At 41.0% G+C, this 14,810-nt stretch overlaps 1 protein-coding gene and 2 long non-coding RNA genes across 3 annotated transcripts in view; 1 reads left to right on the forward strand and 2 right to left on the reverse strand.

Moving 5' to 3' along the window:
* Positions 1-1,243: 1,243 nt before the first annotated feature.
* LOC116310888 lies at positions 1,244-4,480 on the reverse strand. The gene is made up of 5 exons (XR_005614601.1): positions 4,016-4,480; positions 3,219-3,297; positions 2,479-2,629; positions 2,042-2,128; positions 1,244-1,661 (listed from the first exon to the last, which is right to left on the reverse strand). It is a non-coding gene; the product is annotated as an uncharacterized LOC116310888 (long non-coding RNA).
* Positions 4,481-8,538: 4,058 nt separating this feature from the next.
* Positions 8,539-14,810, forward strand: part of LOC116335735 (glutamate receptor 1-like) — a 95,541-nt gene continuing 89,269 nt past the window's right edge. The window contains exon 1 of the mRNA XM_039618381.1: positions 8,539-8,791. Coding sequence (XP_039474315.1) covers positions 8,752-8,791 — 40 coding nt within the window. The 5' untranslated portion in view covers positions 8,539-8,751. The remainder of the gene's footprint in view (positions 8,792-14,810) is intronic.
* LOC120442264 lies at positions 8,774-14,269 on the reverse strand. Its single transcript, XR_005614605.1, has 3 exons — positions 14,221-14,269; positions 9,800-10,201; positions 8,774-9,288 (listed from the first exon to the last, which is right to left on the reverse strand). It is a non-coding gene; the product is annotated as an uncharacterized LOC120442264 (long non-coding RNA).

Genomic DNA, 14,810 nt, shown 5'->3' on the forward strand with positions numbered 1-14,810 from the left:
TCACACACTCAGGATCTGAAGTTCTTCTCTTACATTTTTTCAGTTCTACAGTTTAATCCATAGTTACTGATTAATGAGGAGCTACTGAAGTACAAGCTTTTTTTTTTTTTTTAAATTTAGTGTTACTGTCTTTACAGATGTGGCAAGAGACTGAAAACATGCTGCTGTTTGCACATATTTAATAATCAGCTCAGGAGCTGAAGCCTGTTGTTTTTACAGTATAATACTTGTAATAAAAGTACAGTAACGGTAATTACTGACTGAGTAGCCCGGGGCGTTTCTCTTGATTTCTTTAGTCAGGGTAAATTCATTCACCTGCACGGATTAGCTAAACAAACTTTAAAAAACAAGTTTCCCCGACAGCCGAGTGCTCATCTTAGCTAGCTAGGTCTCAGGACGTAAGGACAGTAGTTACGGATTAGCTTACAAACACGTTTAACTTACGAAAACACGACCGACTGTTTTAACCTGACAGCCTGAGGTGTTCTTCAGTAAACTGGACTACCCAACAGCACTGTAAAAAAGAAAATGTTGAGAAAACGTAAAATTTCAAGGCAACATGATGCAAGAGATTTTTGAGTTTTCTCAACTTTTGCCAACTGTTGTTGACTCAACTAAGATTTACAAGTTCTGCCAACTTGGATCTTCTTGTTCACCTAATTAGGATAATCCTGGAAGTCTAACGAAGAAATTCTGGTTTCAATGCCATGTATTTCTGCCTTCACCAAACACAGATATTCTTGTTGAGTAATCATACAATTCTTACTCCAGTGAGTTGAAAATTTACCTATATAAACAAAGGAAAATGTATGTTGTTATTATACTTGAAAAAACACTTAATAGATATAGAATAAAACAAAGCACAATTCAATGTTATCTAAAAGCTTATTTATTTTGTTCAACAGTCTTTTCAGTACATTTCAGAATGTCATGGGTAGTAGGGTGAATTTCTGTTAAAAAACAAAAAGAAAGAAAGAAAAGAAATAACAAACAAAAAACGTGTTGCCAGTTTCTTTTGGGTGCTTTGAGCACCCCAGCAGAGACGTTAAAATTCCAGAGTCCAGAACCAAAAAGAAAAGTGTCCAGCAACTTAATAATTCATGCACACACACCCTGACCGTCTTGTAAAAGCTGAACATAACTATTGCACATTAAATAGGGTAGTGCCACAAACGATTGCCTATGCACCCAGACATTGACATTTTACACAGGCTTACTATGATGAACTATGGAAGTTAAAAGTTCTTAGAAATGTTACCATCAATGAAGAGGAAACTAACACTATAACAAATCTTTTAAAATACTACAAGACAAATTTTCACCATATATTCTCAACAATACAGATTCATCTGACTAAAATTTACATTTCGAATAATGATTTATCCACTTCACCTTCATAATGTCCGACCAGGCCAAAATAAGATGGCCTGAATTGCTTCAAAGGTAAAACTCATCTGCTTTGGATAATCAATGTTGAGGGCATACAGAAGGCCAAAGAGGTATGCCAGGGCAGTAGAGAGATCTGGAATGTTATGTAGCACAATGTCCCCTTCCAACACAACTGCATGTTCTCGCACAGACGTATCAGCATCGTCATCTTGTAGGATGGTGAGGATGGCAACTGATGCACCGTTCAACACTGGTTCCAAAATGTCAGTGTCCTGAAGAAAAGTAAAATATGAGTTATTGAAAGCTAAGAAAACTAAAGACAAAACAAATTTCTAAAGATTTTAACTTTAACCTCTATACCATGCTGGTCGTTTGACCCATGGAGGTTTTCTGAAGAAAAAGCTTATTTTCTTTTAATTAATGCCACCTTGTGAGTTTTGTACAAAAATATTTTCTGCTATGGAACAACCACTAACAATGCCCAGCTGCTGCTCAGCAGAAAAACAGGAGTGAGAGTTATGACAACTGCAATCCCCACTATAAAATTATCTGGACTGCACTGAGAAAGTGTACATTTCCATTTTGGATAAACTCATCCTTTAAAAACATCTCATAGCAATTAGTTTTACTTGCATTACTTTTTTGTACTTACTAAGCACTTCAGGAAAACCTCTGTTGCATCTTCTCTTGAGGAAAATGGGCAGGCCTCTCAGTGCCCGTTGGACACAGTGTTGGATGTCTAAAGAGTATTCAGTGGAAAACAAGAATTTCAATTAGTGAAGTAACATGGTGTACTATACACAATGCAAAATCAGAACTCTCATAGTAATGAAAGTAAAGCACAGGTCAGACCCAGCAACACGCAAAACGTACAACCCCCCCCAACAACACCATGTTAACAATTTTACTTTCGTTTTACAAATTAAATAAAATACTGCCAAATAAGAACAAAGCAATGACTCATGACATTCATTTTTACTGACATATCCACTGATGTGTTTTGTTTGAAGCCAACATCTTTTTCAGTTTCTGTTAAGAGAAAAGTATACTCTCTTCTGAAAATGTCAGATAAAGGAGCACTTCACTCACCTGTTCATCAAGTTTATCCAGGAGGTCTTCCATCCAAGAGCTCCCTTCTTAGACCAGTACAGTTTCAGCAGGCCAGGCACAACTTTGTCAAGGGATGCATTGAAGGTCCCCAGGAGGTCTTTGCTTGTGATCCGATGAAATGTTCAGATATCTAAACAATACATTCACCAAAATATTGTCATTTATTCAGCACAGAAAATTCCTGGGTAGCTGTCTTGGACAGTCTGCACCATGTTATATGCCTGACTGTGTCATCAACAGCAAAACCTACCTACTTCAAAAATCTCTCATGAATACGTCTTTTGCACAGGAATAGAAACACCCCCCACAAAACCCAGTATCAATATGAAAATACATATTATGTTCTAAGTTGCACCAAAATCTGTGACCAATCAGATTCTGTGACCTGCCTTAGTATTCTTTCCCTAACAATCTCAGACTATAGAAGTCCTATTTCTAGCACAAAAAGAAAAAAAATACATGCTAAGTCAAAATTATGAGATTGCCTTTCTGTTTCACAATTTCGATTTACCATGGGGACTCTTTTCTTGTACTGGCAGAAATGTTCAGGGTAAGGATTTCAATATAACACTGGCAAGGGCCTTGACTGGAGTGGTAGCACAAGATAATATAGTTGGCCAATGCATTACCCCAGCAAATACCGTACTGCTTCAACATAAGTATAAATCATGCCCAATTTGAATAATAATTAAATTATAAATAAATTAGGACAGTCTTACCTCCTCAGAGGAAAACAGCGCAGGTCATCTCTCCTGGACCTCAGATACCATAGGCTGACACTCCACGACCTCTCTCCGCCTGAGAGAAAATGTTTGCAATAATGAAACATTTCAATATAATGTAGAAAAAAAACGAGAAAAAAAAAGTTACGGATCGGACTCCCCGATCCTTACTGCGCATGTGCAAACTCGGACCATACAGATCGCGTCTACCAGTGGAATTGTACATAAAATCAATACTCCACCAACAAAAGGCTCTCAAAACAATACAATACTTTCCACAGCTTTGAAGGATGGGTCAGGTGTATCCTTCGTGGCCCACCCTATGCCAGAATTCATAGCTGCCCAGCCGATTCTAGTTTCAAACAATGGCGGCAGCCACTTAGTTTTAATGTTACTCTTATTACTCTTTCTGGGTCACAAAGTAAACTTTTAAGGTATTTTCAGGCGAGAATGTAGCTGTGTAAATTTCAAATATCTGCTCAGTTTATCAAGACAACACATTTTTGCAAAAATGCTTCTACGTTTTGGAGACGTCTGTTACCACCAGCTTCGATAGCTAGCTGGGATTCAAGGCTCGCTAGAGCAGCGAGAACAGCGAACTCCTGGCATCTCATTTTCAACCCCCCGCGCGGTCCTTCGCTAGCTTAAACATGATATATAAGTCCCTTAGATGACTTAAATATGTTATTGTTTGGCTTTTTTTCAGTACTTTACTCGTTCCACCCTCCTGGGTCCTCAGGAGGATGCAGCCTAGCGCTTGTAGAAAATCCTAATAACAGATGTCGTTAGCTTACCTGCTAGGGCAAATGGCCGGCAGCTCCCGCACCTGTCCAAAAAATGGTCAAATAATACACTCCAACTTCAGACCAGGTAAAATCCGTAATGGTCGAAAAATTGTAATTTTCATCCAACTTTGGCCACGTTTGTTCAAAGTTTCTTAGCAGGTTTTCAGTTCAGAACACATCGACAAACCACTATCACACAGTCTGCTCAGACTCGTTTGGTCTAGTTCAAACTTATTCAGACCACGACGTGTGCCAGTCACCTACGGGGTTTCCCACTGGTTCCCAACTCGACTCAAAAAATCTACTCAAAAGTTGATAATCTTTGTTATGCTCGCTAGAAAATCTTAGTTAGGACAACAATGGAAGAAATTTGTTGGGCAGACAAGCTATTTTAGGTTGTAAATGGAAAGTTTTATTTCTAAGTCAGTTTAATTTGAAAACTTTACTCAAATCAACAATTACTAGTTATCGTTTTTACAGTGAGAAGGACCCGAGGCCCCGCTGCGCTTTTTCGGTAACGTAAACGCTGGCCCTCCTCTCAGAGCCTACGCTCTATCTGCTATTCCCGAACACAGATACGCAAGTTTCTCCGTGACTGCAGCTGCCAGTCAAAGCTGTTATGATGACGTTTCACCCCAATTTAACATCACCGCGGTAGGAATTAGAATCAAACTTATGGGAAAGGAGACCCCTTGGACATCAATCAGCATGATGAGAACTATTGATAACAAAAGAAAGAATGTTTGGAAAAAATTTTTCCGAGGAGAATTATTTATTTTAGTCTGACCCCAGTCCCATCCGCTAACATGGAGGAGGCGGGGTTTAGGACCTATACTGCAGCCAGACACCAGGGGGCGATAGAGACGTTTTGGCTTCATTTTTGGGGAGCTGTCATGTCGTCCATGTTTTCTACAGTCATTGGTCAGATATAATAGGAAGGGTTTGGGGTCTAGAACACATTTTGTGTAATTATAACAATATGTAATTTATGACCCGGTTACACAGACATGGAGGGGGTTGGAAGGTGATGAATCATAACAGACCTCTTGTATTAAAATGTTATTGTAAAGTTTGAATATCTTTGTGTTCTCCTAAGGTAATAATGAATAAATATGATACTGACTTGTATAATTACCATTTTAAAAAAACAGTAACTGAGTAGGACACGAAGAAAAAGTCTCCAAAATGCTCGAATGGGTTAAACAAATAACACATAGTCAGTTAAACTTCAGAGACATCAGTGTGTCCAGTTGGGAAGCATAAACTTATGATTCCGTTTCACCTGCTTTGTACAGATGAAAGTGACAGCAGGTGCGCTGGACAAATCCAAAAGAAAGGGAATGGTTTTGCAGGTGCTGACCACAGACCGCTGCTCTCTGCTCATCCCTCCTGGCTGCTTTTTTTCACCAGTTTTGCTTTTCGTTCATGTCTTTGTCACTGCTGGTGGAATGAGACAGTACCTGCAGCTCATTCAGGCTGGATCTGTGCACAGTTCATCTCCTCCAAGATGGCACATCCATATCGACCAGCACATTCTCAGGAGTGTGGCGGAGATGGGTCATTAAAAACAGAGAACTGGACGGAGCCTTATCTGCTCCTCTGTGTGAGGAGGAACAAAATGACCTCCTCATGTTCTCATCTCTGACCGAACTCCACAAGAGGCCGGCGTCCTGCAGTGAGACCGACACCATGCAGCTAGATTAATGGCCTGTTGGTGTCTCTGCAGTGTAATGGGTGCTTCCTGACTGGACACATTGATATCTGCGAAGTTCAGCTGACTTTGTGTTATACTGCAATTATTGGGAAAAAAAACGCCTTCTTTCTGAGTCTGAACCTCAGATGTGAGTTATCAGGACGTTTGGAATAAAAATCATAATGATGGCCACAGTGAAGCTGCTGACCTTCATCCAGGAGTGTATTCCACTCGCTTACTCTTTGTCCCTGACATTTTGAACCTCTGACTGCATTTGTCATGGCCAACACATTCAGACCATCACAGTTAGATTCAGGGGAAAACTCCATGGCTCATGTTCGATGATTGCATTGATAGTAATGACAGAAATCTTTGTGTCCATCCGCCTGCAGCCTGCAGACTTGAGCACACAGCTGCCACATTCTGCTGAGTGTCCCACAGACATCCACACTGCTGAAGGTCACAAGTACTGAGAGGAAAATCTCTTTTCTTCCAACTCTCATTTAAAAGTTTAAGGCAACTCCAGAAACTATTAATAATTTTCTCCGGCACTTAATGGGGAAAGTTTGATTCCTACAGGACAAGCTTGTCTCTACTTAATGTGTTAATTTTCACACCAATGAGAGCACAGTACTTATCAGTGCTCATGTCTATTTTAGGGGGCCTTGACTGAAACAAACTGATCAACAATTTCAAATGTGAATAAAAAGTGATGACTCGCACGGTGCTTTGTTGAAAAAACTAATATACAGTAGGAGTGTGAAAAATATGACTTTTTTGTACTCCATATCACCCCCCTCTGGTGACTGAAATCACACACAATAATAAAAATGGCATCAAATGATGGAGATTATCGTGCTGAACTGAATTTGTGGGTATCATAAACTTTTATTTTCCCACATTTATTTTCTGTGATGATCCAAAAAGCTCTGTAAAAATCCCAATATGTTTCTATTGAGGAAACCATGGCGATGCTAATGTCTGCACTGACTGGCTAAATCAAGATGAAGGAGAAGCTTGGTGCAGAAGAAAGATGTTTTCCTTCCTTGTTCTTTAACTGCAGAAAATTTGTGCTTAAATGTCACCAAACACCAGCAGAAAATCAACCATAACTGCAAAAAAAGCTAAAAACTGAAACCCTTTATTAAAGTGTTTGATTCAAAGATCTGTTTGTGTGGAGACGGAGAGGACAGAGCAATTTTTACTTTCCTGCTGAGAAGAAGAGTCATGAAAGCTTCACCACAAAAAGAAAGAAAAACATGAATTAACATTTGAATCGAGGAAGTTGGAGCGCCCTGCTGTGCAGTCATATGAAAGCATCTCTTCCTCCTTCAGCACAGAACACAGAAGAGGGTCAGTCAGTCGGAGTTTAAGTGTTTGGATAATTTCCACGTGACCCTAAAAACCATTATGCTGAGAGGGTATGAGTGCCGGGAAATGGCTCCAGTAAGAGCAGAGAAAAGAGGCTTTTAACAGCAATTACAGCAAAGCGGGCACTCATCATTATTAGTGACAATGGTAAACTCTGTGAGCAGCCAGCTCACGGGCAGAACAATCAAACATCACAAAGTTTCCTAACTTTACTCCCATTTCTTATTTTAAGGTAAAGTTGGAGTTTGAGGTGCTCAGGAGCAGTGAGTGTAAATACATTTACATGCAAGTATGAAAACACACAGTTCAGCTCCACTTTTCTTTTATTGGGGACATTAATGTGAAATAAATTGGAAGAAAACTTCTTTGCTATTGTTAGCATGGTTGCTCTATCACGACTGGATGAACATTAAATTAAGAACAGCAAGCTGGAGGAGAGAGAAGCCGGGACTTTATTCATTTCCACCCAGCATGAAGACAAGGAGCCACATTTAACCTCATTTACAGACAACAGAGAATGAAACCTGAGCCTGATTAGTGGCCTTAAGTAGACTAATATGAGCTGAACACATGAAAATGTTTCACTTCATAGTAACTGAGGAATTTTGGCCTTAAACAGGACAAAGCTTCCAAGTTCAGACAGGAGTGAGACACGGCTGCCGACTGCTGTTTCTGGCTATCAGCAGCAGGAAGTGGCATCCACGTTGACCACGGTATAGACAAAATTTTTAAATGCTTGAGTAACTAAAGCTACACGCTGAAAAAAAGTGGTTAAACATATTTTAAATAACAGTCCTTTGGGCCGAAACAGGAGAAGCCCCACAATTACATCATTTAGTTCCAATCGTATTTTTAAGGCGTTTCTATATGAATAAGAGCAGCTAGCTGAACAGTAGACTCATGAGCTTCATTAGCTCCCTGCTAAAGGTGCAGGTAAACATTGTGATGTGTTTCTAGTTCATTTATTATCTGATAAATCTTGAAATAGGGAGCTGTCAAAGACTAACATGCTTCAGTCGTGCTAAACAGTTCCACATGAATAACTAGCACGAGCTAATTAGCGCAATATTACATCTTGGACTTTGCAAAGCCATTTGTGTCCAGAGAAGGTTGCTTACTCTAGTGTTTGTGGAGATTATTATAAACTTTTTGTTTTGTGGAAAGATGTTTTTCCTGCAATAATCCAGAACATGCCGTTAGCTTCTCTGTGGAGGGAAACAGTGCGATGCGCTGACCCTCGATTTCCTTTTCTTTTGACTTTTTGAGGCTTAATTTAAAGTTTTATTGAGCGTGACACAGAGCTCCTTTTGTAAACTGTGTTCGCATTTATACTCTAAGAACAGGATAAAGTGGGGCGCTCTTCAGGGCGGTCCTATAAAGGACAATCACTATGAACAGCTCAATGAAGATTTCACTCTTGTATCTGATTTCATGTTAAATCAAACAGCATCAGCTCTTACGTTAAAGCACACCCGTGTTTTTGGGCTTGTGGGTGAGCGGTTGTTTCCTCTCTGGGGCTTTCCCATCCTTTGTGCTTTGGGACACTGAAGAACTCCCTCTGTGTGTCTGTGTGTGTTTGTCAACAGGAGGCCTTTTCCCCGGTGACTCCCATGAGTATGAGGTGTTTCGTTTCGCCCTGGCACAAAACCAGGACATCCCCAAGCTGGTGCCACAGGTGGACATGGTGGACACGAGCAGCAGCTTCGCCATGACCTACGCCTGTAAGTTCACAGACTGATGGCGCTCTGAGGCGGGCCAGAGGGTGACTCTTTGTTGGTGTTTTGGGGTATTTTACCACATTTTTAACTCTGTTTTTTGTCCACTGAGCTTTTTAATTCTGGTATAAACAGCATTTTGTGCACCTGTGCTTCAGCAGTTAGTTACCTTGGTTTCCACTTGGTTTGATTTCATTTCACACAGCGGTCCAGGTGCCACGCTCATCTTTTAGATATCTGAATTGATATGAACGAATGCAAGCAGGAGGTCCTGGTGCATAAATCTTTCAAACAAAGCGTCTCCGGCTAGCAGTGCTTGTTTTTTTTTGTGTTTTGTTTTTTTGTGCACTCATATCCCAGATTCCAAAACGCAGCAGGGTATAGAGGATGTTTACCTCACACTGGTGCAGTTGGATCAGATCGAAGTTGAGTTTTCAACAGTTTTGGGATGGAACTGGCTGCTGCTGGTCCGGTGGATTTGGAGGTCGCTCTGCTCACATTTGCTGAAATGTAACAACAACATGGTTTATTAACTCAACAGTCTGATGTTTCCTTTCTCTGTAATGAAATTATCAGCGCTCATTGTGGAGTACTTTTATTATTTCATAACAGCAGACAGAAAGGAGTGGCTTCACTCAGTGTTTGCTCAACATTTATGAGTGAAGCGTCCTTAAAGCATCATCCAGGTCAGCCTGTGGTGATCTGGGTGAACTCATCAAGGAAACAATTAAAGAGAAAAATCAGAAACATCTGCAGAACTCGGAGACATTTGCAACAATCAGAAAGCTTGTTTATAAGAAAATGTAAAATGTACCTTCATAACTTATAACCTGTGTGCTCCAAACCTCCGACTTTGATCCTTTTTTTACCGTATATACTTATTTTTGGCTGTATGTGGATGTAAAAATGTAGATTATCTGTCAGGTTACACATGTGCCCAAACAACTGGCAGAGCTCAGCTTTGAATAACACTGCAACTGTTTTATCATCAGGTTACTCCACATGGTCTCTTACCACAGACTCCCAGAAAGTGCTCCAAACATCCTCCCACATTCCTCCCACGACGTCAGACATGCTGCTGGTGTCCTGTAGCACTGATGCTTCTGCTGCGGCATTATTAGATCTCAAGAGACGAATGTCTCAGCTTCTCCGAGGTTTCAGCACTTCTTAATGTTGGTGTGTGGAGTTGCAGGCTGACAGGAGACATTCTCCATGTATGAAGTAATAGAGCGATTGTTGTGACAGTGGAGTGTGCTGCAGGAGGCTTTTCTTTGGGGAAGTTTCATTCAGCATCAGACCCGCAGCAAACTCTGTCACTACAGTTTGTTACAGCAGCTCCGCAGCATTCGAGGGCTCGCTTTCAGGAACCAAACCAACAGTTAATCCGCCACCGTCGTCTCTGCAGCTGATGCTGCTCTGTCAAGAAAGACACAAGGAACATTACTGGAGATGTTGATCAGAGAGCCAAAGATTTTCTAGTAAAGTTAGACAATAATGGAAAAACGGCAGGCGTATAAAGGAGTTTGTACAATAACTTTAGCATGTTTAAGATAAGATAACCTTTTTTAGTCCCACACTTTCAAAATTTTTTGGTCACGGGCTAAATCTATTTAACACTTTAAAGTCAAGAGTTTATATGAGTTTGAGACTTCTACATCATCACTGTATATTTTAGGGATGTTAAAATTTGGTGTTTGGTGATTTGCCCTCTTAACTTCACCAAAGGACAAATAGAAATTGAAATTTTAAGGGCTGAACAACAAATTTCAGGTCAGTTTAACTGCCCCACTGCCTCGCTTTGCCCACAGTTACAAGGCAGCAAATTGTACCGTAGTTCTATTTCTTGACTTTTTATTTTGGAAGGTTTGAAATGATTTTTAAGACAGCAAATACATGTTTAAGATTTCAGTTTCAAATTCAGATTATAAAATATTTTGAGAAGCAAATGTCCTGCCAGTTATTTTTGGGTCTTGATGATATAACACATGGTTTTTGTAGCTAGTGAATGTGCACTTTTGCTCGGATGCTTTTGTGCATTGTTAGTGTATCATTTGGCTCTCTGTGCTGCTTGTCTGACTGGGTTTTTTGAAGGGTTAGCCTGCTGTCCGCTGCACTCACCATCATGGGTCAGTGCATCATTCTCCCGTCATCCAGACTTCATTCAGCAGACCTGGGATTTACAGGGTAAACACAAGTACATGGAGCCTGGCTTCAAAAGGGCACGCTGCGGCAGTAAATGGACACGGACCACAGGGAACTCGCCACTAAATGGACTCTGGCTCCGGGGAGCATTCCGTACAGTGCAGCAGGTTTAGACAATAATGTGCTGACTTGTTTCATTCTGCCCCAAAACACTGAATTTACCACCTGAATGTTCATCCGCTACTACGATGAATCAGTTCAACCTCAGACACGAGGCTTCACGTGTGACACACACGAGCTGTTTAAAGAGCTACAGTACGAGTGCTTAACCACACTGAGTACAGACCACAGCACACGTCATCAGTTAACATCATTAGACAGCAGAGGTCATTACGACTTATTTAAACTGAGTATTTCCCATACATCGCTCTGGAACTCAACTCTTTAAATTAAGAAATAAACCCAGCAACACTTTATCCTTCAGTATTTAGCATTAAAAGCAGAGTTTAGTTGTCCTGAAACAAGTGATAATGTTGGCAGGTGACGCTACTCAAAACACTTTGTCCAGTAAGTTTTTCGGTCAACGCAGTAAATAATAGAAAAACACAAATACAACAATTTTTGGTCATTTATTTAGAAAAATGTGACAACTAGCTATTATTCTTATTTAACATGGACCCGAACGTATTTATCGTATACGTTAAACCGATGAGTTGCTCAGGTATATTTGGGGAGTCATTTAAACATTTTAAAAACTCTTATTTTTATGACAACAGTATGATTGATTTACAAGTGGATAAACAAACTCTTAAGCATCTATCTCAACCAAAGGGAGGAATCCTTATTGTTGTTATACTTCTTTGAAGACTGCTGTCTGAGGTTTATTTGTAGCTGATGTTTTCTAATTAAAGTATCTGCAGATTAGTCTGCGCAGTGAAGAAAATAGGCAGTCATTCTAATCAGCAATAAGTAAAAGACTACTGACCAAAATTTCTTCAACAATAAGTTAGTACAACCAGCTGCACAGAAAGCTCCACTATTTCTCAGATAATTGCATTAGAAAAACTGCAAAAGGCATCAACGACACAAACATGATCCAGAGATCCAATTCAGTGACTCCAATTAGCAGACAGCTAGCAACTGCAGTCGTCTGTGTTGCAATCCATCCATCAGTCAAAGTTGCCACGCCCCTAGTATTGCAAACTTTACAATTCATCATTATCCAAGTATTTGAGTTATTAAAGAATTCACCCACCAGGAGGCTAAGGTTCAGGAGGTAGCGTTGTAAGGTTCCCTGGCTCCTTTAGCAGGCGTGGAAGTTTATCCTGAAAAGTTGTCCACATAGCCTCATGTCGCAGTGTGAATGTGTGAACTTACAAAAGTATTCGGCCCCCTTGAACTTTTCCACATTTTGTCACATTACAGCCACAAACATGAATCAATGTTATTGGAATTCCACGTGAAAGACCAACACAAAGTGGTGTACACGTGAGAAGTGGAACGAAAATCATACATGATTCCAAACATTTTTTACAAATAAATAACTGCAAAGTGGGGTGTGCGTAATTATTCAGCCCCCTGAGTCAATACTTTGTAGAACCACCTTTTGCTGCAGTTACAGCTGCCAGTCTTTTAGGGTATGTCTCTACCAGCTTTGCACATCTACAGACTGAAATCCTTGCCCATTCTTCTTTGCAGAACAGCTCCAGCTCAGTCAGATTAGATGGACAGTGTTTGTGAACAGCAGTTTTCAGATCTTGCCACAGATTCTGGATTGGATTTAGATCTGGACTTTGACTGGGCCATTCTAACACATGGATATGTTTTGTTTTAAACCATTCCATTGTTGCCCTGGCTTTATGTTTAGGGTCGTTGTCCTGCTGGAAGGTGAACCTCCGCCCCAGTCTCAAGTCTTTTGCAGACTCCAAGAGGTTTTCTTCCAAGATTGCCCTGTATTTGGCTCCATCCATCTTCCCATCAACTCTGACCAGCTTCCCTGTCCCTGCTGAAGAGAAGCACCCCCAGAGCATGATGCTGCCACCACCATATTTGACAGTGGGGATGGTGTGTTCAGAGTGATGTGCAGTGTTAGTTTTCCGCCACACATAGCGTTTTGCATTTTGGCCAAAAAGTTCCATTTTGGTCTCATCTGACCAGAGCACCTTCTTCCACATGTTTGCTGTGTCCCCCACATGGCTTGTGGCAAACTGCAAACGGGACTTCTTATGGTTTTCTGTTAACAATGGCCAGTGTTGGGGAGTAACGGAATACATGTACCGCCGTTACGTATTCAGAATACAAAATATGAGTAACTGTATTCCGTTACAGTTACCGTTTAAAAAGGTGGTATTCAGAATACAGTTACTTTGTTGAAATAAATGGAATACACGGCGGTACTTCCCTGTTTCATATTGTCGCGGGTCAGGATTATTTGGGTTTGTTTGACAGCTACGTAATGTTGTTCCAGGCGGCAGCGTTACGGTTACCATGGTTACAGGGTGACGCGCTCTCTCTCTGCGTGTTTCCTGGGTGAGAGAGCGCTTTTTTGTTGTTGTTGTTGTGCTAAGCTAAAAGGCAGAATGCTACAGGCATGGCCCTAAAGCATGTAGCCTGATGAGCAGTGTAGTCCGTGCTGCAGGGAGAATGGACTGCCATACTCGTTATGTGTCTGTGAGCGAGGGAGGGAGAGAAAGGAAAAGTCCGAGCTGTCACGGAGCAAAAACGGGAGCTGGAAGCATGTAAATATAATAATAACCACTGCAGCCAAGAAGAGTGCCTGACGAGCCCATTTGTAAGTAAGCTATTAAGACTCGACTGTACACTGTGTTCGTGTTTTCCTCCGGAAAAAATAAGTTCCGTTGGAGCAGCCTTTCAACGCCTCTCTCTGTCTCCCGCAAGCAAAGTTGACCCAGACAACAAAGTAAAGCTAGTTTTCGGCTACCAGCCCGACACGGAACCCACCGTATTAGCCAGAGGTCCCTTTACTACGTTTGGTACTACGTACCTTCAGTAACAGTAATAAATCACAGCAATAGGACATTCATGTAGTTGTAAACAGCATGATAATATATTAAGTAATCCAAAGTATTCAGAATACGTTACTCTCATTGAGTAACGTAACGGAATACGTTACAGAATACATTTTGGGGCATGTATTCAGTATTCTGTAGTGGAATACATTTTAAAAGTAACCTTCCCAACACTGACAATGGCTTTCTTCTTGCTACTCTTCCATAAAGGCCAACTTTGTGCAGTGCAGGACTAATAGTTGTCCTATGGACAGATTCCCCCACCTGAGCTGTAGATCTCTGCAGCTCGTCCAGAGTCACCATGGGCCTCTTGGCTGCATTTCTGATCAGCGCTCTCCTTGTTCGGCCTGTGAGTTTAGGTGGACGGCCTTGTCTTGGTAGGTTTACAGTTGTGCCATACTCCTTCCATTTCTGAATGATGGCTTGAACAGTGCTCCGTGGGATGTTCAAGGCTTGGGAAATCTTTTTGTAGCCTAAGCCTGCTTTAAATTTCTCAATAACTTTATCCCTGACCTGTCTGGTGTGTTCTTTGGACTTCATGGTGTTGTTGCTCCCAATATTCTCTTAGACAACCTCTGAGGCCGTCACAGAGCAGCTGTATCTGTACTGACATTAGATTACACACAGGTGCACTCTATTTAGTCATTAGCACTCATCAGGCAAAGTCTATGGGCAACTGACTGCACTCAGACCAAAGGGGGCTGAATACTTTTGCAAACCACTGTAGGTTGTATGACTGTCTGTGAATGAGTGAACGAGGCTTGTCATAAGAAAGTGCTTTAAGTGCACAAATGGAGTGTGATAAAAGTACCCATCCCTTTATACACAGATGTAATGAAGCGGATGAGAGTTGG

The sequence above is a fragment of the Oreochromis aureus genome, linkage group 10, assembly GCF_013358895.1.
Source record: "Oreochromis aureus strain Israel breed Guangdong linkage group 10, ZZ_aureus, whole genome shotgun sequence".
Classification (NCBI taxonomy): Eukaryota; Metazoa; Chordata; class Actinopteri; order Cichliformes; family Cichlidae; genus Oreochromis; species Oreochromis aureus.